The 26,848-nt window shown below is 39.0% G+C and overlaps 1 protein-coding gene across 1 annotated transcript in view; it reads left to right on the top strand.

Moving 5' to 3' along the window:
- Positions 1–26,848, top strand: part of LOC122797794 (cubilin-like) — a 2,156,354-nt gene that overhangs the window by 40,121 nt on the left and 2,089,385 nt on the right. Inside the window, 1 exon segment of the mRNA XM_044066315.1 lies at positions 3,411–3,503. Coding sequence (XP_043922250.1) covers positions 3,411–3,503 — 93 coding nt within the window.

Genomic DNA, 26,848 nt, shown 5'->3' with positions numbered 1-26,848 from the left:
AGCATATGATTATATATAATACTGATCATAAATTTAAGTTTAGAGTTATAGATATGATTCATGTGTCAAATAGGGGTGGTGATATTAATAATTTATTAGAAATAAAGGAATTTGAGTGGATAATAAGATTGGCAGCAGATCGTTCACCAGGTTTAAATGCTGCTGTTACATTGAAACCCATTTTAACTAAAATACAACGGAATGAATTGAATTAAAGTAATATAGTTTATGAAAATGTAATTAAGTTATGAGTTGGATGTAAGATGTTTGTATCAAAAAGTTGATTTTTAATGGCATGAAGTTTTATTATTTATAATTGTCACATGATTTAGGCTGCAAGTCATGTGATTTTTTGGCTCCTATTTAAATGAATGTTATTTAATGAAACCTGTATTAGTATTGACAAAGGGCTTGTAACCCGAAAGCTTTGCTGAATATAAAGGTGATATTTTCTCAGCGTATTTTGTGTTTTGGATTATTTTACATTGGACTTTCCAGCAGTCTGTGTTTGCAATAGAATTTATAAACGCACATATAGCATGAGGAAACATAACACAGATAAAACATACAGGTGTGCATTTGCAACATTGGTTTAAATTCTTCATTATAGGACAAATAGAGGATAACCCGAGAGGAAGGCCATTATCATTACAGTTGGAAAGGTTAGAATTATTATGGCATGTACGACTGTATGCATATAACCTTCCAGGCCTTAATGATATGTGTTCTATTATGTCATTATTAAAACTGAGAAATGTATTGCATTGAGGGTCAAACATATGAATTGTGATTATGAAATTGTATTAATCAAAATTTATTTTGTATTATGTATTTAAAAAGTTTATGAATTTTAATTGCTAAGGGCAATAAAATAGGTAAGATATATTCAATAGAATATGACTTATGTAAAACTTTTATATAAATTAAATTTTTAATAATTTTTATAAATTTCATATAATATAATAATTAATATTTATATTATATTGTATTTTATATGAAGAATGTGGTTTTATATGATGTGACGTAGATGTTATGTATTTATGATAGTTAATTGCAAATTAATGATTATTTACTTTGTCTGAATTAGAATTGGAGGGTTTGAATGGTCATGTGATGTGGATTTTGTTATATAAATGAATTATTTTTCCATGTGTTTTATCTGATGAAGTTCATTATATGGTATAAACGAAAGGTGCCTTTTTAAATTTATTTTCATTTTCTACCAAGTTGATTATTCATTGTTTTCCGGTTCTGGACTGCCGTAACATATCTTTAATATACTTAGCTTGTGTTTGTGTTTACATTTTCTTACGTAGGAATGCCCAGTAAGTGAACCCTGCCTAAAAAGGCAGAATGTAGGCATCAAAGGCTTTAGCAAGTATGAGGAAGCCCTAGTATAAGAGGTGTAAGTAATCCCTTGCAAATTAAGAAGCCTTATCTTCTGTCTCATCTTAGACAGACACATACTGTAACCCCTTATAATGACACCAAATACATATGTTGTTGTGTCTTTTGGCTTATCCCGGTTAGGGGTCGCCACAGCGGAACTCCGGTCCGCTAATGTTTGGTAGTGGATTTTTACATGCTGAGTTACCAGCCCTGACGCACAACCTTCAATGAAGGCATGCCTATTCACGCATGCCTCCACACAGAAAACGCTCTAGCTGAGAATCAAATGGAACAACGTCTTGCTGTGAGGCGAAAATGCTACCACAGCACCACTACCACGGGTAATAACACCAAATACATATCCAATTTTTAAATCTAATTTTATTATAGGTTCCTAGGTAAGTAGTAGGCTAGCTGCCTTGCAGGCCATTTCAAACCTAGCCAATTTCCCATTTTGTACTCAAATTAATCAACCTATTTGGTTAGAGATTGGCCTTACCCATTCCATGGTCAATAATGAGAAAATAACTGATGAGAATAACTAGGATTATACCATAGGTAATTTGGAGGTACCCATGCATGTGATAAAGTATTTAAGAGTTATCTCCCTCCATTAGCAGTACAGATGGCAGTCCTGGGGTAAGTTTTCTGTTTCCTATCCATAGATCCATGTTGCACTTGAATATGGACAAGGATGAACTTTGTTTTATGTGGATAGGGAGTATGCTCCAATGCAGTGGTATATTCTGTGAGATATACCTGCCCCTAAACTGTTCTGTTGTTGATGCAGAAGATGTTTAGATCCATAGACTGAGTGTTTCTGATGACATTCGACTTGCTGATGTGCAGTGAATCCATCAGTATTGGGTCAGAGGATGTCTTATATGCCATACACAGTGTACCTCTTAGCAGTCTGTAGGATGCTGAATATAGTGACAGGGATTTGAGGCAGTCCATGTAGGACATCTTGTTTAGGCCTTGTGTCCTTTTAGTAAGGTATTTCTGTGAGTGTTCCAGTTGTTGCATGTGTCTTGACAGATACATACCAAAGAGGGCATTATATTCAATGATTAGCCTAATGACGGCTGAGTAAAGGGGAACAATGACATTCCTGGATCTAGAAACAATCCTTTTGTTTACAAACTGTGCAATATAGAAAGAATTACTTACAATAATGGCCACATGTTTGTCAAAAGTTAGGCCACTGTCCGCATAGGTTCTGAAAACCCAAACAAATGAGTCAACTCTGAGGGCATATAGTCAATGTGGAAGCTCTCGTCTTTGTACCTGGACATTATTCTTGGTGAAGGCAGGATAGTACTCAAGGACAGTGTCTTTTCTGCCTCTAACAGATGCATAGTAAGTTCCGTCATGTCTGTCTGAACCCTTGGTGTAGCATCTCAGGCCATTCACTCCACCAGGGATGGACCTATATCCTCATCATATTTGACTGGTTAAGCAGCCACTGAGACCCTTGAGATATCACAGATTATGGCATCAGACGAACGGCAGTCACCTAGTTCTTTTCCAGTCTCGTGAGTGTGGAGTCTACATGCTTAACAATGGTCACCTATAACTGTTGGGTTTCCTATGACTAAAACAGTAAAAGAACTGGAAAATTGAGGCTAATAAAACTGAATTACTCTGTACTGAGATCACTAAATAACCATCTGGTGTCTTTCTTCTAGTGAACGTTTACTATTGCAGCTCTGGGCAAGAGTGTGTGGATTAGCTTAGTTACAGAGGAATCGGTGATGATTTTTATGCATTTATTGATTTGCTTATTTGTTTATCAAATTAGTTGTATTGAGCCACGACTCAGTTATATGAAAGGTTGACCGAGTGAAAGGAGAAAAATGTCCATGAAATGCTGAAATGTTTATAAAGACTGGTCTGGTGTCAGAAAATGTAAATGAAATGACAATGATAAATATTTTATAACTATAGGAAATTATTTACAAAGTGCATACATAGTCCAAAATCTTATTATGAATTTTTCCACATTTTTGTTAAAAATACAGATTCAGAAAAACAAGGATGATATTGCCGAGATGAGAAACAATGGTGGAATGCCTCAGAATGTCTCATATCAGATCAGTCAGCTGAATGCAAGGGTAAATACTGACTTTTTTGATTTTTGTCTTAATAAATTCTAAATGTATATCACATTGATCTTTGAACTATATCCTACAGTCTGAGAAAAGATTACTTAATAACTAGTAATTAAGACTCCGTAAATTAATTTGAAACAAAGTTTAAAATATTATGAAGTGGCTGCATTTGCTGTACCTATTAGCACCTGCATTAAAACATAATTTTAGGAAAATGACAGTGACAGTAAAATTCTTTAATATGAATTTAGAAGAATTAGAAAACCTTTCTAGCATTTTAATTTTAGTTAAGTAAATAGGCAGAAAATGTTGCAGCTGATACAACATAATCAATACAGCAGTAATGCCCTGATCCTGCATGACAGCTGCTTATTTCCCTTCTAAAATAGTATCTCCTTCCCTTCCCATGGTCAGTTGGGCTTCCAACTTTTCCTAAGAACTAATATTGCACATGAAAACTGTGAACTATGGGCAAGATTGAGCTGAATGCTGGAAAGAAGCATTATTTTATACTGTGTTAAATATATCTTGAAAACGATGTTGAAAGATTAGGGGTGGCACAAATGTGATGCATCAGTCAGGACTGGACAATTATTTGACCTGCTTTGAATAACTCTAAACAGTTGGTACAATCATGATTATTTCCATTTTTTGTACATTTTTAAGATTAAACATAATTCCCACCCCTCCTGTGACTGTCACATCCCTGTTCCCTTTATTTATTGTTATTTATTTATTGACATTTGTTGATCAGGAAAGTCCACTGGGCCAGAAAACCATTTTCAGTGGAGGCCTGGGGAGAAAAGCTCCCCAGTTGAAATCGTTTGGTATGTGACACTGTGTTGAATGCCTTGGCTAAGTCCAACCGAACTACTGAAGTTATTAGACCTGCATCTAAAGCCTTGTTCATGGTGTCTGTGAAGGAGAGGAGGGCAGTGGTGGTGTTATGGAATGGACAAAAAACATGTTGTGGTGGGGTGAGGAGGTTGTTGTCTATGAGGTGGTTGAGTAGTTGACTATGTATACATTTTTCTAATACTTTGTAGATAGGAGAAAGAATAGAGATCGGTATATAGTTACTAAGGTCATTCATATTACCACCTTTATGGAGTGGAATTATAATGGAATTTTTTCAGATTTGTGGGATGCTTCCTTCAGAGATGGGTCAGTTTATTAGAATACTGATGGCATATGCTATTGCATCAGCAGTGATTTTCAAGTATTCTGGGAGGAGGTTGTCAGCAGATAGGGAACAGGATTTCATTTTTTTTTTTTTTTAAGTTTTAGAATTAGAGAGGTGGGAACAGGTTTTTATGGAAAAACTATGAGTTTCTGGTATTGCTTTAGTTGGAGTTTCATGGGATGGAAGATAATTGAAAGAAGTTTGTATGGTTACTTGCCTTATGTTTGTATTATTGGTGGTGTATGGATTTGAGTTTGTAGGGGGTTCAGGAATGAGTTTAAGGATGGTATCAATAAAGTGGGAGTTGAAAGTGTTGGGTATATGTTGTAGGGTCATGTCAGGGGATGGAGATGGATTTTGAGTGGTTTCGGGATTGAGGAGAGAGGATAGAAATTTCTAAAAATTCTTGGGGTTGTTTTTATGCGTGGATAGTTGTTTTGAGAAATATTTTTTTTTGTTCATTTATTCTTATTTAGCATTTATTCTTACTTAACATTTAATATGTACTTTTCTGCTCTCTTCCATGTAAGTAATTTTTTTTAGTTTGTTCTGGGATCTAAGTTTTATATCTTAATTAACAGTTGTGGGAAGACTGTGTTTCTGCATTATTCTGAACTTCTATTTCCACAAGTAGAATTACTTGTAAAAGCTATCTATTTGTATTTTAAACCCTGGTGGGCCATAGTCTTGTTCATATGTTCATAGGTTCATACTAGGCTATCTGCCCTAGGGCATTTATAAGCCTAGCCAGAATGTGTTTGGATTTCGCCACCCATTTTAAATTTATTTTGCTATGCCCTTTTTCGAGGTTAGTATACTGTGCCTCTGTCTAACAGTGACACAGAAGTGATACCCAGGGTAAACCTACGATCTCCCATCCACTCATCAAGATTTCTCTTGAAGAGAGTCAATGAGGGACTCTGCCTAACTTGGACTGGGATTTTATTCCAGAGTGAAGGGAGCCTCTGGGTTATGAATCTGTCCCGCCAGCATGTCCTATTTATTTCAGTGCTGAGGTTCAAGTCTCTTGAGCGCGTAGCTCGATGGGATTTGGATTTTCTGAGGTGCAGCATGTCCATTAATTCCAGGTTGGACATGGCTTTATACATCAGGCACAGATCGCCTCTGAACAGGCGGTATGCCACTGAGTAGAGCTGGAGTTTCTTTAACCGGGCAGCATATGGCATCTGCTTGAGCCCTTTGATCCTCTTGGTGAGGTACTTTTGGGGTCTTTCCAGTTGCTGCAGGTGTCTGGTAAGGTACATCCCAAAAGGGGCATTGTACTCAATTATGGGCCTGATGAGGGATGAGTAAAGAGGCACGATGACCTCCCTGATCTAGATGTGAATCCCTTCATGATTAGGTGGGCTATATAAAATGTTTTTCTAACCACTTTGGCCACGGGGTTGTCAAATGAGAGATTGCTATCAACTTGGGTCCCCAGGTCCCTAATTACTTCTTCTGTACTTAATGGATTACCACCTATGTGGTAATTTGTGGGCACTTTGTTTTTGCCAAAGGAGATGACTATACACTTTTTGGCATTTAGCTTGAGGCCATGGCTCTGGCACCAGTTGTCTGTTTCTATGAGGCCCTTTTGGAGGATGCTTGTGTTGGCTGGAGAGTCGATTATGGCACCCAGTTTGCAGTCATCTGCGAACTTGGTCAGCCACAGTCCTTCTGTGTTTTCCTGTACCTCCGAGAAATATATACCGAACAAGAGAGGTCCCAGGACTGAGCCTTGTGGGACACCACTTGTAACTGGTTTGGAGTATGACATGGCTCCAGCAATTCTATTCATGTGTGTTCTGTCCTTGAGCCAGTTTGCAATCCATCTAGTGATATAGGGGTTTATATTTAAGCTGGTGAGCTTATCTATAATGCCCAAGTGGTGTATTGTATCGAAGGCTTTTGCGAGGTCAAGGTAGGCTCTGTGGACCACCTTCCCCTCGTCAATGGCCTTGGTGACTGTTTCAAAGAAATCAACCAGGTTTAAGAGGCAGGATCTACCCTTAACAAAGCCAAACTGGGTAGGATCCAGTGTCTGTAGGTCCCCAATATCTTTATTTATGAGGTCCATGATGATCCTTTCCATAGCTTTGCAGACCAAGCTAGTCAGGCTTATGGGATGATAGTTTCCAGGATCCGTTGAGGCACCACCTTTATGGAGAGGGACCACTGTTGCTGTACGCCACTCTTTGGGCACATATCCTGTAGTAAGGCTGAGATTGAACAGTAGTTTTATGTTTGGGTTTAGCTCTTCTTGGAGTTCATGTAGGACACAGCCCGGGACACTGTCTGGTCCCATTGATGCTGTGTTTTTTGCTTTGGAGAGAGCGGCTCTTACCTAAGCATCTGAGATGTCAGGGGGGCAGCACTCTGTTGGGATAGATATTTGCCCTTTTGGTGGGGAGGGGGGGAGAAGTTTGCGCTGAACCTGTCAGCTAGGATGTTGGCAATGTCTGTGGGTTTGTTGTATTTTTTGTCATTTTGGACTAATTCTGAGCATATCTGGGAATTACCACCCAGGTTCCTAACATAACTAAAGAAAGCCTTGTGATTATCCTTAGTGTCCTGTGCAATTTTTCTCTCGAAGCTTGCCTTAGACAATTTTATGAGTGCCCGTAGTTTTTTGCTAATACTGATCAGTGATGCCTTCCCTTTTTGGATTTTGCTCTATCATTTAGTAGCTTCCTCCTTCTATTGTATAGTTTGTTTATGGCTGGGGTCCACCAGACAGGACGCCTGCCTTTGGAGGATTGGGTCTTGGTTTTATTTGGGATCGCATGATCCATGCATTCCTGAAGGTGTTCATAGAATGCATTTATAAAGGATTCTGCAGTCTGGGCCATATTTTCCACAGGCCCGGGGCTTTGAAGGATTCCACCTCGGTTTTGAGGAGTTTGAAATTTGCTTTAGAGAAGTTTTTCACTGTGGTTTTCTGGGCAGGGGGTGGAGTCGGGATGTGAATATCCAGTGAGATTAGTTTATGGTCTGATCTTACCAGTGAGGGATACACTTCTGGTCTGGAGCATAGAGTCCCCATGTTGGTGATGATCAGGTCCAGTATGTTTTCCCCTCTTGTGGGAGTGGTAACAAGTTGTTCCATAGCATTTGAGTTTATAAATTATAGGAACCTTTGGGCTAGGTTGTTGGAGCTAGAGTAATGCTCCCAGTCTATGTTTGGGTAGTTGAAGTCGCCCAGTATAATGGTGTTTGGAGAGACCTTCATATTTTCAAGTGTTTTCAGGAAGGCCGAGTGGGGTTCCTGGGTTTGTGAGGGTGGTCTGTAGCAGGCTATAAACTGGAAGGCAGTTTTACCCACTGTTAGTTGCACATGGATAGTCTCTGATGCTTCGTGCTTTGCCACCAACCTGGAGGTGTGGGTATCTTTGATAAATATCGATACTCCCCCTCCTTTTTTGGTTCGGTCCAAGTTTTGGTGCCAAAAAGCATGGTATGAGGTATAACCTGGTAGTGCTGGGGTGCTCTCGGGAGCCCTGAACCAGGTTTCTGTTACTGCACAGATATCGATGTTCTCCATGCTAAGGAGAGTTTTGAGTGCGTGCATCTTGAGGTTTAGACTTCTGGCATTGAGTAGCATTACTCTTAGTTTCTTATCCCTTACGATACCTATGGAGGTGGGTTTGTCTTTTGAGCCTTGCCTAAAAAAGGCACTATGTGGGGTAGCAAGAGCCTTTGCCAATATCCGAAAGCCCAGGGGTGACAGGTGCAAGCCATCCCTAGCGAAGCATCGTGGCTTGTCGAGCATATCATCCCAAGCTGACAGGCATTGGATCCCCTTTGAATGACACCAGTACTTAAGCCAATTGTTGAAATTGATCATCTTGTCTTCATATTGTGGCATCATTCTTGGTGAGGGTAAGATGCTACTCAAGGTCAGGGTCATACCGGCCTGGGCTACATGCTCAGAGAGCTCCTCTATGTCTCTTTTCATGTAGTCCAGTGAGGTATGTCTCAGGTCATTCACACCAGCATGGACAATGACTGAGTCATATTTGTACTTGCCTTGGAGTGACCTGAGTGCTTGTGTTATGTGGCGGATCCTAGTGCCCGACAGGCTGCTCACTGTGACCCTCTCCTTGTTCAGCCTGTTGAGCGGGACGTCAGTGTGCCTGATGATAGAGTCACCTATTACAAGTGTATCAGGTGTGTTGTTTAGTCTTAAGGGTTGTGACTGTTCGGCACACTGGCTTTGTGAGATATGTGTTGCACGTGTTTTGTTTTGGGGTAGCGGTTGCTTGGGTGTCTGCTTTGGAGGTCTCTGCTGCTTAGGCAGATCTTTATTTAGAGCCTCCGAGTATGTTTTCGTGTGATTATGTGTTTGGTTTGCTGTTGTGGTAGGTCTATGTGAGACTGGAATTGTAGTGAGTGTGGTTTCCTTCTCCTCCTGACTGGTTATGCCAGTACTGAGTTGAGAGAGCTTAGCCTCCAGTTTGCCTATATGGTTGCATCTCTCACATGTGTTGGAATTTGTTGGGAGGAGGAGAGGGTTGTCTGTGTACATGATGCAGTTGTAACATTGCCTCAAGATTCCCAGATTCACCAGCTGGACCGGAGAGGAGATTGACAACTGACCTTTGGACATGCTAGAATAATATTGGGAATTCCTTTATAATTGAAAACAAGGGCCAGTGGGGAGTGAGGGTGTAGTGCTTTTAATTTTTAGTGCTGACTTATATAATTGCTTTAGTGAGCAAGTGCCAGGTAACTTAAGTGCAATGTGTTACAGGTAACTTAAATGCAAAAGCGACAAGCAGTAACTTTCTTTCAAGTGAAACAAGGAAATAAGTACAGTATGCGATGCAGATATCACTAGTGAGACACAGAAGCGCTGAGAAGCCACGTATTAGGTGGAATTAGCATTCCAGGGAAATAACAAGCAAACAAACAACAAGCATATAAACAAAGCTACATTCAGCAGGCCTGGATCTAGTCTATGCTACAGCAAACAAGGTGTACCAATTTCAGTAAGATACAGTTCAAATATTCAGGCACTATAAACCTTTAACCAGAAATTCCCAGCTCAGAAGGGCAGAGTCCAGCCTCTTCTCCCACAAGAGTGCAGACCACAAACCTTCTTAATGTAAAATAACTGACCTGTAGCCCAAGTGCTTAAACCAGAACTAATACACTTTAAGAATAACAGACACTGGGCTCTCAATCAGCAGTTCCCAACTTAGAAGGATGAAAGCTACCTGTCCTGCCACCACAGTGCATGCCACAAACCTTCCTAATGTAAAACAACTGGTCTGAAGCCCAAGTGCTTAATCCAAAAGACTTAGAATGATAGCTACACTTTAATCAAGTTACTACCAAGCAGTAATAAATACAATTGAATACTTTAGAGAATGCCTGGATTAGTGCTCAAGTTACCCAAACAAAGCTAGATCCAGCAGGCCCGAATCCAGTCTATGCCACAGCAAACAAGGCACACCAACTTCAGTAAGAAGCAGTTCAGATATGCATGCACTATAAGCCTTTAACCAGAAATTCCCAGCTCAGAAGGGCAGAGTCCAGCCTCTCCTCCCACAAGAGTGCAGACCACGAACCCTCTTAATTTAAAATAACTGGCCTGAAAGCCGAAGTGCTTAAACCAGAATTAATACACTTTTAGAATAACAGACACTGAGCCCTCAGTCAGCAGTTCCCAACCTAGAAGGATGCAAGCTACCTGTTCTGCCACTACAGTGCAGACCACAAACCCTCTCAGTGCAAAACAACTGGTCCGAAGCCCAAGTGTTTAAACCAAAAGGCTTAGAATGAGTTACACCAAGCAGTAATAAATACAATTGAGTACTTTTAAGATGATGCAAAAGTAAAATAAAGTAGGTAGAAACACAAGTACAGTAAAAGCAGATGATTTTTTTTTTCTGAATAGGTGCTGAGATCAAAGAAACAGATTTGAGTGCTGAATCTAGAAAACGGGCTAGTTATAAGAAAAAAAAAACTAAGCTAGAAGGATTCCCTCCAACACAGAAGGGCTTGGGGGCTTAGAAGCCTACAAATAGTCTATACCACTTAACAGGAAAGGCAGGAAACAAGCTTAATTTTTTTTTCTGTTTCCCAGATGCTCTCTTTGTACACAGTAGGAGTGCCTGAAATCAGAATATGATCTCACTGCACTCAGTTGAGTGAGCAAATGAGATGGGCCCAGAAGGAGTATCCAAACACAAATTTACAAGAGGGGTGGGCAGTTTCAAGGCCACTAAGATTAACACCAAAACAAAAACAGGGACGGTGGGTGGGACTAACTGAAGAGCAGAGTCAAAACTTCCAGTTCAGTTAATATTCCAGCAACACAGTTAAAATCAATTTAAATACTGTATTTTTGAAAAAAAAAGTGCAGATAAAGGTACTTAAATTCTCTTATACGTCCAGTTGAATACAGCTAGTTCTTAGCTGGCCAAAGCTGAGGTTTTTAAACAGAAAATATTTCACACTGTACCACTTAAATAGGCAAGGACAGGAAATCAAAGAATGTGGCTACCCCACACCTGTAATTACAAGCAAATAATAAAATTCAGCAAACACTGACTAACTTCCAGTTCAGTTAATATTCCTGCAACACAGTTAAAATCAATTTAAATACTGTATTTTTAAAAAAAAGTGCAGATAAAGGTACTTAAATTCTCTTATACGTCCAGTTGAATACAGCTAGTTCTTAGCCGGCCAAAGCTGAGGTTTTTAAGCAGAAAATATTTCACACTGTACCACTTAAATAGGCAAGGACAGGAAATCAAAGAATGTGGATACCCCCACATCTGTAATTACTAGCAAATAATAAAATTCTGCAAACACTGACTAACTTCCAGTTCAGTTAATATTCCTGAAACACAGTTAAAATCAATTTAAATACTGTATTTTTTTTTAAAAAAAAGTGCAGTTGTGGCAGAACTGCATATTACTACAACCAGATTTATGCCTTAATTATTCATTATTGCATTTTTCCATAAACAGCATTACTGGTAAATTTCTGCATAGTCCGGTGCCTTACATTATAGTACAAGTTTTACAGTGAGAGAATTGCCTCTGCTCCAGTTTGCATTACAGTGCTTTTATATTCTGCTTTTCATTTACCTGCTTGCATTCTTGTCTGCCCCATTTCCCACTAACACATTAAGCTATAATTTCTGAAAGAGCTCCACTATTGCCTTTATTTAATCTTATGTCTCACTAACTAGCCTGTGTGTTTCTTGACCATTTTCCTGACCATCTCACCCTTTTGCTGTTGTTGTTTTATAATGTTATGTTTATGGCCTCTACCCCTTATGATAATCTGATTTCAAAAGTCCCTCCTTCCCCTCTTTCATCATGTTTGACTGTTGTATAAGCATTTTATGTACTGTTCCCACTCATTATTTTCTATAAATCCACGATACTGAGTGCCTACTCAGCAAAACACTATTGCTCTTGAATAAACCTCCTTTACCACATATTGTTTCCTGCTCATTTTCCTGGAGTTCAGCAAAGCTTGGAGTCCTAGCCTGCATTCCAAAGTGCTTTACTTGTATCCATTCCCATTTTGAAAAAGTTACGTACCCTTGATTGCTAAATTGCACTTAAATTATTTTGAGTGATTGTTACTGTTTCTCGCTTTCATGTATGTATTTCACTGATGCACCAATGCATTCATCCCGGGCCCGGGCTGAAACTGAAAACAGGCTCTGTGGATTCTAGTCGGGGATTCCGGTCAAATAAAAAAAAAATAAAAAAAAATAAATGAATTTTTTGTAAAAAAAAAAAAATTAAAAGTAGCAAACACCTAGAACGCAAATTTTATCTGTAGAACAGTCCATAAAACTATAAACTGTAAGGCTACCTGTAAAGCAGCAATATAGTACACATACCTCATGCGCCGGCAAGCCTAAAGCAACTAGTTCGATGTCGAGTGACAATTCCTACCGATTTATTAGAGTTCAGCATTGTGTAAACATTCAAGTTAGTAGAATTTAGTACTGTTTAGCATACTGTGTCCCAGTAAAGCACCCTTATTAGTCTGCTTCAACAACGTATTCTTAATAGCCTTCGAACCCCAAGACACCACCCTCTTGTAGCTCACAAATCAAGGGAAAGGGCAATATGGGTATGCAGTTTCCTAACTTCTATGTAGCTAGCTTGGTAGATATGGATATCTTGTGACACGGTAGCAATCATCTTATGTTTACTGACAACCACTAAATCCTTAAAGAAGCAGACAGAGCATGCAAAAAGGTGTACTTATACAATGACACTAGATGCTAAACTCTCACATACAAGTGCACATCAGTTTGTCAAAACCATGCACAAACCCCCACCTTACATAGCACATAACACACACATAGACTAACATATGCTGAGGCACTTAAAAGCAATCTTTCTAAATAACAAAGATTGCTTAGACCACCCATTGTCAAAGCTATGCCTCAGCAAGCCCAAATGCACTCAGAAAAAAAAAACAACACCACACATATTGTCACTCTTAGTGGAACCCCAAACACTAAGTCCCTACGGCAAGCAAACACACTTCTCAAGACTCTTGTCATAGGGGGACTCCATTGCAAGATATACTGATGCCCTCTAACCAGGCTGAAAAAGGAGAAGACGACTGTTAGTTGCCTATGTGGAGCTAAGATCCACCAAATCATGCATGCACCCAAGTCATTACGCCAGTAGGAATAAATGACCTCTGACAGACATATGAACAAAGGGGGAGGTGTTACGATCTTATACTCAGAACAACTATTCCTCTACCCTCTGCCTACCACTCCTTTTACCCAGCAGAAATCCTCATTGCAGACTGTAAACTAAATAATCACAAAAACCTGGCCATTGCAGCCATCTACATTCCACAATATCCCTACTCTTGAACACTCTCTCTTCTGGATCTCAGAAAAGACCACTTATGAGACCATTATCCTGGGTGATGTTAACATAGACTGGAATACTCTAAACTCCTACTCTCCAAACAGTAACATTAACTTCTGTTGCTTCTCCCAGCTAATCTCATCCCCCATACATCTAAATAAACACACTAATAATGTTACCACACTTGACTGGATCCTCACCTCTAACCCAAACCTATGTTACAGTGGCACTACTCTGCCTGATTCCCTTAGTAACCATCTTTCCACCCTTGTTCTAAGACATTCCCTCCAATTGTACAAACCCCACAATTATAAAGATTGTCACAAACTTATTAACTTTAACCTGATACTTTCAACAATCTACTCTCCTCAATTAACTGGTCCTTCCTCCATGCCCTACCACTTAATGAGGCTGTCACCAAATTTAATAACATTTTCCTTAAAACTCTAAACTCTATGGCCCCCACCAGAAAAGTCAGAATTAAACCCAACTTTGCATCTTGACTAACTCAACCCATTCATAAACTTAGGCTCAAGAGAGACAGTGCCTGGAAAACCTGGAAAAAAAAAGAATTCTCCTATGCATCTACAAACTTATAGCAAACTCAGGAATCTTTCCAAGAATCAAGTCAACCTCGATAAAAAAAACAGTTTGATCAAAAACCACTAAACAATCCCCACTCCAACTCCAAACAATTTTGGTATAATATCAACAAGCTCATACATCCTGGTAAACCTTCTGCTCCTAGCCCCTGTCCCAATAGCTCCGCCATGGATACAGCCTCCTTTCTAAATTCCATCTTCATTGACTGTAATAAAAATTTGACTAAAAAAAACAATACCACCCACCCCACTGTTGATCATACTCCTTCTACCCCTACTACCCTCTTCTGTCTTAACCCTCCCCTACAGCATATATTAGATCACTTCTCAGTAAACTTAAACCATGTTACCCTTCTGATGACAGCTTACCACCATTTCTCAAACTTGCTGCTAAATCAATTGCATAGCCTGCCTCTATATTAGTCAATAGATGCATCCAAGAATATACATCTCCCAAACTCTGGAAAAAATTCTATGTTATACCCCTTCACAAAGGTGGAAACTCTACTGACCCCAGTAAACTTCAGACTGTTTGCAATTCAATCCTCCCTATCAAAAATACTGGAGAAATGCATTCCCAAGCAGCTCCTCTATCATGTAATACAGGAAAACCTCTTAACCACTACCCAACATGGTTATCTCCCCATCACAGCACATCTACTGCACTCATTTCATTCACACAAACCACTGCAAAGTCTCATGACAATAACAAACTAGTCTCTTGTCTTTTCTTGACCTGTCTAAAGCCTTCAACAATGTTCCCATAAACTGCTTCTCTCTAAGCTTACTAACCTTAACCTCTCCTATGCCACAATTTAATGGTTCTCCAGTTACCTTTTTAACAGATTCCAGTCTGTCAGATGGCTCGCTGCCTCCTCCCACTTCTACCCTTTTCAAACAGGGGATCCTCGGGGTTCCATTCTTAGACCACTGCTTTTTAAGATCTTTACTAATAACCTATACACATCCTGCCCTCACTCCTCTTTAATTCATTATGCTGATGACTCTATAATTATATCATGTTCTGACAATCTCCCCTACCTCCTTACCCTTACCCAAGAATCATCCATCTCTGTGGAAAAATGGCTAACCAGTAATAAACTCCTATTCAACCCTAAGAAATCTAAACCTGCCCTCTTCCTCCCAAAATGTCTACAACAACACCAAAGCACATTCACTGTTACCTCCCTTAATAATACAGTTATATCGGCTTGAACCTTATATAAAACGCCTTGGACTTATTATTGATGACCACCTAAAACTTGATATCTACATTCAACAGGTTATCAAAAAGACCCACCAAAAATTTGGATTGTTACATAGGCACAAAAATACCTCACCGATGATAATAAGCATTCTCTAGCTCAGGCATTTCTACTGCCCACCCTATTTTATGCTGCACCTATCCTCACTAACATACAATCCAATCTATCAGCCAAACTTGAAATCACTTATTATAAAATTGCTAGATTTGCTGGAAGTCCTCCCTACCGCTCCCACCATTGCATAGCACTGAAATCCTGCAGTGGCTTGAATTCCAGCAACAACTACGTCTTCCTCAACTTCACCTCACTCACTCTGTCTTAAATAAACCCTCCCTCTGTCCTGTTCTCTCTACCCTCATCTCTCCCTACACCCCAAAATGTACTCTCTGCAGTGCCAAACAACACATGTTAGAAATCCACAAGCCTAATAAAAACATGGGCAAATATCTTTACAACTATTCAGTCGATAAGCTTGGAATAAACTTCCCCTTTGCTTAAGAACTATCACTAACACTTATAGCTTAAAAACAATTCTAAAAAACAACCTGCTTAAATTTTGGTCCTGCCCTTGCCCCCGCTCCAACCTAAATAACTTCTTCTGTTGCCCTGACTTCTTCCTTGGGATCACTCTATACGTTGAGTTTCTACTGCACACATATGGTCTTTGTATATTTTAGCTGCTTTGCGTCACTACTACATGCATATATATATATATATATATATATATATATATATATATATATAAATCTGAACTCCAAGTCTCACCTTTCAATGTGCCCCTACCCTCAGATTCTAATGCTAAAACCCTTAATGTAAAACTCCAAATCAACAACTCAAAATCTATCTATATAATTTGCACATACCCCTGGAAATAATATCAGCACTCTGGAAAATATTCTTAGTCACCTCTCTACTCACCTACCTCAGGAAAACATTGTCTTAGGTGACTTTAATATAGACTGGGCAACCTGTAATTCCCCTAATCCTACCAATCACATAAATCTTCACGGTTTCTCACAAATAATAACAACTCCTACTCGAATCCATAAGCCAAGCAGTAATGAATCCACTCTCGACTGGATCCTACTCAACAGCCATCTTGATACTTATAAACCAGGAATCCTTCCCGATGATATCAGCGACCATATGCTAACCTATATTATTAAACACAAAATTCATAACCCTAACACTAATATTTTTAAAACCTCCCGTTCCAAAAAAACAGTTTAATCCAGACAGCTTCCAAAATTAACTAAAAGCATGTGACTGGTCACCATTGCTTCATCTTCAGCTTGATGAGGCAGTGACCTACTTCAATACCAGATTCCTTCAAATCCTAGATTTCCATGCCCCCTATCGCTCTTCTGGAATAAGAACCAAAATTGCCCCCTGGCTCTCAAAACTAACTAAACAAAAGATCCTCCTCAGAAATAAAATCTGGGCCAAATGGAGAGCCTCAAAAAATCCATCAGATCACCTCTACTTCAAACAATTAAGAAATGCCACCAAAAAAGAAATTCTCCAAGACAAAAGAGACTATTACCTTCACCTTCAACAAACCCACCAACAAAAACCACAAAAATTATGGTCAGGCTTAAACAAACTTCTTAAGCTAGGCCACTCTAAAACTCCTGCCCCCTCAGGTTTCGACCATAATAACTCAAACCAGATTCCGGATGCCATTAATAACTATTTTACCAAAGCCATTCTAACCCTAGCTAATACTTTACCACCTGTTACCTCTTCCCCATTAGATACCACTAATACTCCATCTCCAACCTTTCATATAAAACCAGTATCTACATCCTTCATCTGCAACCTCCTTCAAAAATTTAAACCTGGCACCCCTTCTGCTGATTGTCTTCCTGCTGAATTCCTGCAAATTGCAGCTAAAGTCATTGCCTACCCCATCTCCATACTTATAAATAGAACAATCTCAGAAAGCAAAATCCCATCCATATGGAAAGTATCCCACATCATCCCTCTACACAAAGGTGGCCCATCTACTGAACTTTCCAACTTTCGCCCTATCGCCTTTGTCTCTCCAATAGATAAAATAATGGAGAAATGCATTCACAGACAACTACTTGACCACCTTCTCCAGAATAACTTACTTGCCGACTGCCAGCACGGTTTTAGGCCATTCCATAGCACAACAACTGCCCTGCTATCCTTTTCTGACTCCATAAACAAAAATCGTAACAATAACACTTTTTCATCTACACTTTTTATTGATCTTTCAAAAGCCTTCGATATGGTGAATCATAACTTGCTTATTGACATACTAAAAGCCCAATCACTCGATCCACAGGCATTACAATGGTTTAAATTCTATCTGGAAAACAGACATCAAGCTGTAGTTTGGGATAATAATCTTTCCACACCCCTCCCTGTGAACATTGGAGTACCTCAAGGCTCTATTTTAGGACCTCTTCTCTTTTCTTTGTTTATTAATAATCTACACACCGCAATTCCACAAGCCATCTGCATACAATATGCAGATGATTCTACCTTAATTTGTTCAGCCAAGTCCATAACCTCTCTCCAGTCACTCACCCAATCCATATTTAACAGTGCTGAAAACTGGTTCTTGCAACATGGTTTCCTACTGAACCCATAAAAAACAAAATTATTGCTCTTTGCTCCTACTCTTATGCCACCTCAACTGTACTCCACTGTAACCTCTAACAATGGAACTAACATATCCCCTGACACTACTACCCATCTACTGGGAGTAACAATTGATAACTACCTTAGCTATGATCACCATATTAACTCTATAATAAAGTATGTTAACAAAAAATTGGCACCCTTTACAGAATCAAACCCTTCCTAATCCCTTCTGCCAGAATAACTATTTCCCAGACCCATCTGATCTCTACCCTACTCTATGCTTCTGCAATATATACCAATCCTTCTAAAAGCAACCTCTCCAAACTTTCGACATGTTACAATAACATAGCCAGATTTGCCACTGGCACCCCCCTTAGAACTCACCGCTGTCACAACATCAAACAACTGGGATCTTTAGAATTGCAGAACCAACTACTTTGTCAACAACTTGTCATCTCCCATAAGATTCTTTATCACCCTAATAATACCCCAATCCTCACTAATCTGATTACCCCCTACAAAAATCTTACTACACTTCGCTCAGCTAATAAGCTACTAGTTTCCACTATTAAATCCAACAACAAAGCAGGGGACTCACTTTTTTCCAACACAGTAGGAAAAAGTTGGAACCAGCTTCCTAATGAACTTACCACCCTTACTTCCACTCTTCTTTTCAAAAAGCTACTCAAAGAATACCTTAAAACTCATTGGCTTTGTCCCTGCTCTAATCCTGACTGACACCTCTTTCCCCTTCCTGCACTCTCTATACTCTTCTACTCTACTGCTCTTTGTGTTCCTGTGGTAATGAAAGATTAAATTTTTAATTATTTCTATTGACTGCTATCTCTCAAATGCTTGCTATATGTATTTGTTTTTAGCATATCCTACTATACTGCTTTGTTCAAGTCTAACTGAAACTCAATTATAAACTATATACTGTCTTTCTTGGAACTATTACTATATATTGTATTTTGTCTCTGCCATTGCTTGGAGCTTTTCTCCCCGGGCCTCTACTGAAAATGGACATATATCCAGCTAGACTAGCCCGGTCAACAAATGTAAAATAAATAATAAAATAAATATGGTCTTTGAATATTTTGTCTCTCTCAAACTTGAATCTTATTAATGTTACTCTCTAATATGCTATTTGACTGCAAATAATGTGTAATCTCTCTTTGTCATTGTAAAGTGTATCATATACTACTTTGGATTGTATATTGTATTTTACTTTATTCTGTATTGTTGTATATGCTGGAGCATTTCTCCTTCGGCCTCTGCTGAAAAAGGTCTACTTGCCAGTCAGACCAATCCGGTTAACAAATGTCAACTAAATAAATAAATAAATAAATAAATAAATAAATAAATAAATACTGTCCTGGGCTATGTGAAGAGAGACATTATGGAGCTTTCAGACTATGTTTCTCAGGCTGGTATGAATGCAGCATTGAGCAGCATATTGCCATCACTGAGAATGATGTCATAATATGAGCAAAGAATGATTTATTTCAACAACTTGCTGTCTTTCTGGTCTCATTCTAAGGGGATCCAACATTTGTCAGCTTGGGAAGACATGGCTAACAGACCATGATGCTTTGTCAAGGATGGCCTGCACAGTTCCCATCTAGGCTTTCAAATACAGACTAAAGCTTTATCCACCCCCCCAAAGTGCCTTTTTAAGGCAATGCCAAATTGACAAACCTACTGACATAGCAAAATTAACTCATCTGAACCTCAAGGTTTTACTGCTCAATGCGAGGAGTCTAAATAAAAAACTACACTCTCTCCTAGATGTCTTGATGGTTTAAAGCAGCAAAGAGTACCACAGCAGTCCAAGGTTTCAGTGCCTTGCATACTTTTAGACCAATAGCTGCACACACAAGGGTTAAAGATGGAGGTGTCTCAATGGGTCTAGGACTATTCACTGAAAGCACATTTCACTGAAACACATTTGATTGTGGGCAAATCACCGAAAGCTCAATTTACTGAAAACACAATTCACTGAAACACATTTCACTGAAAGTTATATATGGCCTTTTCCCCACTGTAGTGCAACCCTGCAGTTAGTATATATAGCAAGGGGGGTGTAGCCCCCCACATAGTTTGGATATATATTATGTTCAGAAAAGATTAATTTATTGGAATTGCAAGTATCCATGTTTATAGTTCAAAATATTTAAATTAGGTCGGGGGGCTACGCCCCCCCCCCAATGTGGGGGAGGTGCCCCCCACACTCCCCTTACTATATATATTAACTCCAGGGTCACACTAAACTAAAACTCAATGCCAAGAAATGCATTATAGTACCTTTTGGAGAGTTTGCCACCCTTGGTAACTACTTCATCAATAAAACACCCTTAAAAGTTGATTCACTTGTCAGGGATCTCTGAGTTCATCTAGATAGTAACTTAGCCATGATAGTAAGAAAATCCTTCTGTGTTGCTCATCTTATAAGCATAGGATGGCATCTAGGTCCAGAGAAGTCATCATACCACTGTACCTGGCTCTCATCAGACCCATTATAGAGTATAATTCCCCCTTCAGTATGTACCTGACCAGATACAAGTAGCAACTGGAACATTCACAATGTTCCTTACAAAAAGAATACAGGGAGTAAACACAATGTCCTATGCTGATTGCCTCAAAGCACTGTCTCTTTACTCAGTATCACACAGACTTCTAAGAAATAATCTTTGCCTGGCATACAAGGTATCCCTAGACCCTGTTTTGATGAATCTTTTGTACATCTGCAAAACTAACAGCATCAGAACTACTAGATTAAAAGACCTAAATTTTTCTTGTGACATAAATAGGACACATTGGAGAGACAGATATGGTTCTCAGAGAATTCTAATTCACTGGAACAGGATCCCCATCCATGTGAAGCTGAGTTCCTCCCTATCCCTATTTAAGTGCAACTTGGACCAATCAGAAATTCACCCCTGGTTTGGCTCTAATATATCTGATGGATGGAGGCAGTCAGTAAATCATCCCATCTAAATCAAATTTGTGGGGTGCATTTGGGTTGCACAGCTAGGCTTATAAGGAATGTAGTGGTCACTGAACCTATTCCTCCCAGCTGACAGCAATATGGGACATAAGGAACTGGAGGTGTAGTGGTCATCATTTAGGAAGGAGTTAGGAAATGTTTTGTGTGCTCCTAACACCTACATATAACAGCTTGAAAGAACACTGTGATGTCCATGCTGCTGGATCCAACACAAGTGAGTGTTTCTAACACCATCAGTGAGCGTACAGACAGTCCATGGCAGGCTTACATTCTCTCAGTTCCAAATTGCAGGAGCTGTAGTACCCGGCCTGGCCAAAGGTGGAGGTATTGTGACATCAGTCTGTCAACACCTTCGTCAGAAGATAGGCAAGCTAGCTATTGACCCTCACCAACTGGCACCAGAATCACCTAGCCTACTAACTTAAAACTCACCTGGAACATAGTCAGGACTCCATTCCACTCTGCCATGGAGATGGCATTTTTGTGTATACATGAGCACTGTGAAATAAATGCCTTTAATGAGCAAAGTTATCAGATGACATCAAACTTAATCAATTCCCCAAAATCAATTTATTCATCAGAGTGAAATTTCAGGTGGAGCTTTACCTGAGTACTTCTCTCCTCTTTGTGAAAAGCACAAGTCAAAAGACTGTCACTGCACTGTCCTCTGCTTATACATACAACCAGTATAACACGTTTATATCACGTTATCGAAAGCCGAAAACACCAAACACCATTTAATCGAACCTAAATAATCTAAAGCACGCAATATCGAACATTCAGAACAGCTAATTTTTTCCCAGGGAAAAAATTTGCTATTCCGAAACACATTCACACAACACAGGGTCACCAAAAAAACAGCAATCCACACATTTACAGTTAAAATCATACATCGAACCCTACACTAAACTATACAAACACTACTATCTATCCACTTACCTTAACCCAACCCTAACCCTAAGGTCCGTCACTATCGCAAACTCACCTTACCTGCACCCTAACCCTAACTCACTTAACCCGCCCCTAACCCTAAACTCTGTCACTATCGCACACTCACCTCACCAGCACCCTAACCGTAACTCACGTAACCCGTGCCCTAAACCTAAAGTCCACACAATCACACACTTACCTGAACCCCTGTAACTTTCCACCAGAGTGCTAAAAATAGCGAAGCCACAGAAATGGACAGCCAGATTCTTTCCCTAGGAAAGAATTCGATGTTCTGCAGCTTAGCTATTTTTAGCATTCGACATTGTGGCATTCAATGTTATTGGCTTTCGATAATGTGATATGAACCCATTATAACAGCAGGAAAAGAAAATAGCTTAATGCATTGACTCTTCTTACTGTCTTTATAACTCCTAAATAAAAAGTTACATTATAACATAAAAGCAAGTGACATTTTTCTTTAAACAAAAAAAAACACCTTTATTGAAGTATCACTTATGACATATAGGCAAACTTACATTTATATGAAAGTAAAGAAAAAGTACTAACAAGTTTGCAGTTGCAGACATTATACATCACATATATTCTTCTATGGAAGATAATCAGATCAACATTACATAAACTGTTCAATTTCTGCCTTCTCTTAAACCTAATTCCTCCCCCAAAACATCTTTCTGAATGTAATTTATTCCTATGCTTTTCTAAAGATCCCACTTCCTGTTCTTTTATATGTGTTACAATATTCACTACTTCAAGTATAGTTAGTTTACACTTTGATCTCCATTTTCTAGTAACTGAGGTTTGTTTGGCAGCCACCAGAATTAAACTTAACAAGGCCTTACTATGTCTAGGCAATTCAGATCCTGAATCCCAGATGAAAATATAATTTCCTTAGTTACACTCATTTGCTTGTCCAGTATTCCTGACAGAGATTAAAGTCTGACAACTCATTTCTCTCCAAAAACAGATGCTCTCAGCTACCTCTTTCTTCCCCATCATATCTCCAACATTTACCATCTACCCGAAGAAAAATTCTTTGGAATCTGCTTGGAGTATAAAAGTACCTATGTAAACACTTCCACTCAAAAATCCTAAATCTTCTAGCTTTGCTGCATATTTGTTAGCCACACATATGTCCTCCCATTGTTTCTTTGTGAATTACTTATCTAATATCTCCTCCCATTCTTTTCTGATCTGCTGTGATTGATCCCTATAGTTATTGTGCAATATTTTATATTCCTACTAATTATCCCTTTTTAAATAGCAGCTTCTGTTGCACATTCAACTAACAACTCAACCAGTGTAGGTCTTTCACTTAAGTTTTCCATATCCCTATTTGCCCATACTCTGGTAGCAATCCCTGATAGGGAAGGCAGTTTTAACCTGTAGTCCAAATGTCTTCTTGGCCTCTTCCCATTCTATTCTATTTGCTCCCAATACTTTGATACCTTTGCCAGCTTCCTCCAGAAAATTCAGGCCCCCTCTTGCCTATTCCCTGTACTCTTAATTGCATTAATCCCTAGAGGGAGAATTTCTTTTCTCCATTTGCATGTTGACTTAGTGCTTAGAATAAATTCTGATAGTTTATGAATAAAATATTATGTATGATTATTGTGACTCTCCTTAAGGATCTGCATCCAAAATTTCCAGTTTGAATTTTAGCTTTCTGCTTGTGTTGTGTTTAAATGCCTTAAATGTGTAGCTCTAAAATATACTTTCAAATCAGGTACCCTTAAGCACCTTGTTCTATTGAAAGGATCAGCTTGTTCAACATGAATCTTGCCTTCTTCCCCTCCCAGATAAAATTATTCAATTCTTTATTAGTTACTTTCCATAACTTTTCCTCTGGTTGATAAAAATATGCCGGACCTGTGTATAAAACTAAAGGGACTAAAACATTTTAACTGCTTGTATCTTGCTATTCATATTCATAGGCAAGAGCTTCCAGTTGTTCAGTTTTTGTATTATCTTTTGTTTAGTTTCCTCCCACATATTCTTAGCTGCCATAACAGAATCATTTTAACTTGTACTCCTAAATACTTCATTTTATCATGTCCCCGTAATTATGGGTATTGCTGAACCAACTCACATGTGATTAAACAGTTTACAGCTATGGCCTTTGTTTTATTTTCATTAATTTGATATGCTGAAAAAAACATGGAACTGTCTTAGAATGTTCTACAACACTGAGATGCCCTTTTTGGTTTTATCAGGTACAAAATAATATTACCTGCAAATAAAACCTTGAATTTTTGAGTTCCTTATTTTCTTTGCCAATGGTTCTAAATATAATGCAAATGAGGAAAGAGAAAGAGGGCACCCCTGCCTGGTTCTCCTATTCAGGCACAACATATCAGAGAGGAATCCTCCCGATTTGATTTTTGCCTCCCATCCCTCATTTATCCTCATAATTAACCCTGTTATTGTATTAGGGAATGCAAATGTTTCCATTGCTGTATTCATAAAATCCCAGCTTACTCTGTTGAATGCTTTCGCTACATCAGGACCCAACAACAGTAGCAGCATTTTATTCTGCTTCTGTCTAGATCATCATTGTACTGTTAATGCTGTCAGTGTTTGCCTCCCCTCCACAAAACCACATTGATCCATATCTATCAATTTTGTAACAACTTTGCCATTGTTTTAGCTGTTATAGACATAAATACTTTATAATCCTTGTTTAAATTTGAAACAGACCTATTTGAATCTGGATCTGATGAGTCTCAGGTGACATTTTTTATGTGTTTTTGGTGTCAGTAAATTTTTTTGCATGCCTCCCCATGTTTCTGCCTTGCAGATTATTCAAGTCAGTTTAATTTGACTAAACCATTCTTACTCTTTATTTTGTTATGTAGTAAGCAAAGGCGATCTTCTGTCCAGTTCCATGGTGCCTAGTAGTTCTTCTGCACTAACTGGTATTCCTGCTAGTCTCACTTCCTCACACATTCTAATATCAAACGGATGGCATGTTGGTGCTGCTGGTGAACATGTAATTGTATAACTATATTGTTCATTCATAGGCATGCTGCCATTGAGATTGTACAGTTGTGGAGAGGTGGAATAGTTCAACTAGAGTGGTCATGGCGGTGCTGGTAGCTGTGATGGTGGTAGTGCTGGTGAGGTATTGAAATGGTAGCCACAAGGAATCCATCATGCCATTACCATCTCATTCTACCTTTAGTCAATTAAAAACTAAATCTCTGTTTTGTTTACTAGTAAAACTATTGTATTAGACAACACAAGAAGAACATTACTAACACACTGAAGACTATTTTACCTACTCTTTCTCCCTTTTGTTTCACATTAAAGTTCAGAATGTTTTAAGGGTACTGTGTCTCATTGATAAAAGCTATACATCAAAGGTCCAGAGTATGAAGTTCAGTCCTGACCTTTGGTCACCATCTGTATAGAATCTGCATGATGTTCATCATCATGTCCACTACTGCAGTAGCTCTTTGGCTATATGGATTGTTTCCTGCCCAGAAAACAATGACCAGCCAGCTTCTAAAACCTTTGCCTCCCCAATGTTTTCACTCTGATTGCTCATTGGCTAATCCCAAGGAGAGAAATCAGCAGTCAGAGTAAAGCTTTCTTCAGCACTGTCTTGCTGTCTTGAGAAGAAGCAGCTCTCTGACTTCACAGGACAGCAGTTGGCTAAGAGCTTCATTTTTGTCACATAAGTCCCTGTGGGGAGTCCCTTCACTCAGAAAACATTGCCTTCTGTAAAAATAGTATTTTTTTTATTAAAAGTAGTATTTTTACTTTAAGAAACCTGGTATTTCTCCAATATTGGAAGTTTCCTGTCAGGGACCACAGTTTTTAGCTTAGAGTATTTATCAAGGTATTTGGAGCTAATTTTGTGAAACATTGTATACTGCTTGCATGAACTTTAAAATTTGCGGAACAGGAATGTTACTGAGGAAACAGGTTGGAAATTGGGTGTCAGTGTTCATAGGCTCATAGGAGGTTACTAGCACTAATGGCTCTAGAGCCTGTAAAGGCCTAGCCATATTTATCCTGAGTTGCTCCAGTTATCAGTGGTTAGGTGAGTGAAGGTCACAGAGGTAAGTATCTATGGTAGTTAATACTGACTTCCTCTGTCCAGGAGAGACATGGGCACCACTCTGGGAATGAACTTGCAGTCACCCATCCATTGATCTAGGTTGCTTTTGAAGAGGGTCAGGCAGGGATTCTGTTTCACGTGAATTGGAAGCTTTTTCCAGAGAAGTTGTCTCTGGGAGATGTATCTATCTCTCCAGCATGATCTGTTCATGTCAAAAGCTAGGTTAAGATCCCTACAGTGAGTGACCCTCCAATAGTTTGATTTATGAATGTGTAACATTTCCATCAGGGCTGGGTCAGAGAATGCCCTGTAAGCTAGGCACAGATCTCCCCTTAGCAATGTAGAGGAGATAGAATACAGTGACAGGGCTTTCAGTCTTTCTGTGTAAGATGTGTGTTGGGTACCCTGTAATTTCTTGGTGAGAAACCTCTGCGGTCTCTCCAATTACTTGCAGCTGTCTGGTGAAGTACATGCAAAAGGGAGCATTGTACTTAATTGTTGGTCTAATGAGGGTCGAGTATAATGGAATTATAGCATCCTTATATTGAGATGTGATGCCTTTACTTATAAGATGTGCCACATAGAAGGATTTCCTTACTATTGTGGATACATGGTTGCCAAAGTTCAGATTGCTATCAGCCTGAGTACCCAGATCATGTACCACTGGGTCTACACTTTGGGGGGGGGGGTGCTGTCTATGATGTAATTAGCAGGGATGTCAGCTTTCCCAAGTGGAATAATAATGTTTTTTTCTTTTGCATTTAGCTTTAATACATGGTTTTGGCACCAATCATTTGTC

The sequence above is a fragment of the Protopterus annectens genome, chromosome 3.part1, assembly GCF_019279795.1.
Source record: "Protopterus annectens isolate FY-2018-M chromosome 3.part1, PAN1.0, whole genome shotgun sequence".
Taxonomy (NCBI): domain Eukaryota; kingdom Metazoa; phylum Chordata; order Ceratodontiformes; family Protopteridae; genus Protopterus; species Protopterus annectens.
The sequence above is the reverse complement of the archived record's forward strand: the minus strand, read 5'-3'. Positions and strand labels throughout refer to the sequence as shown.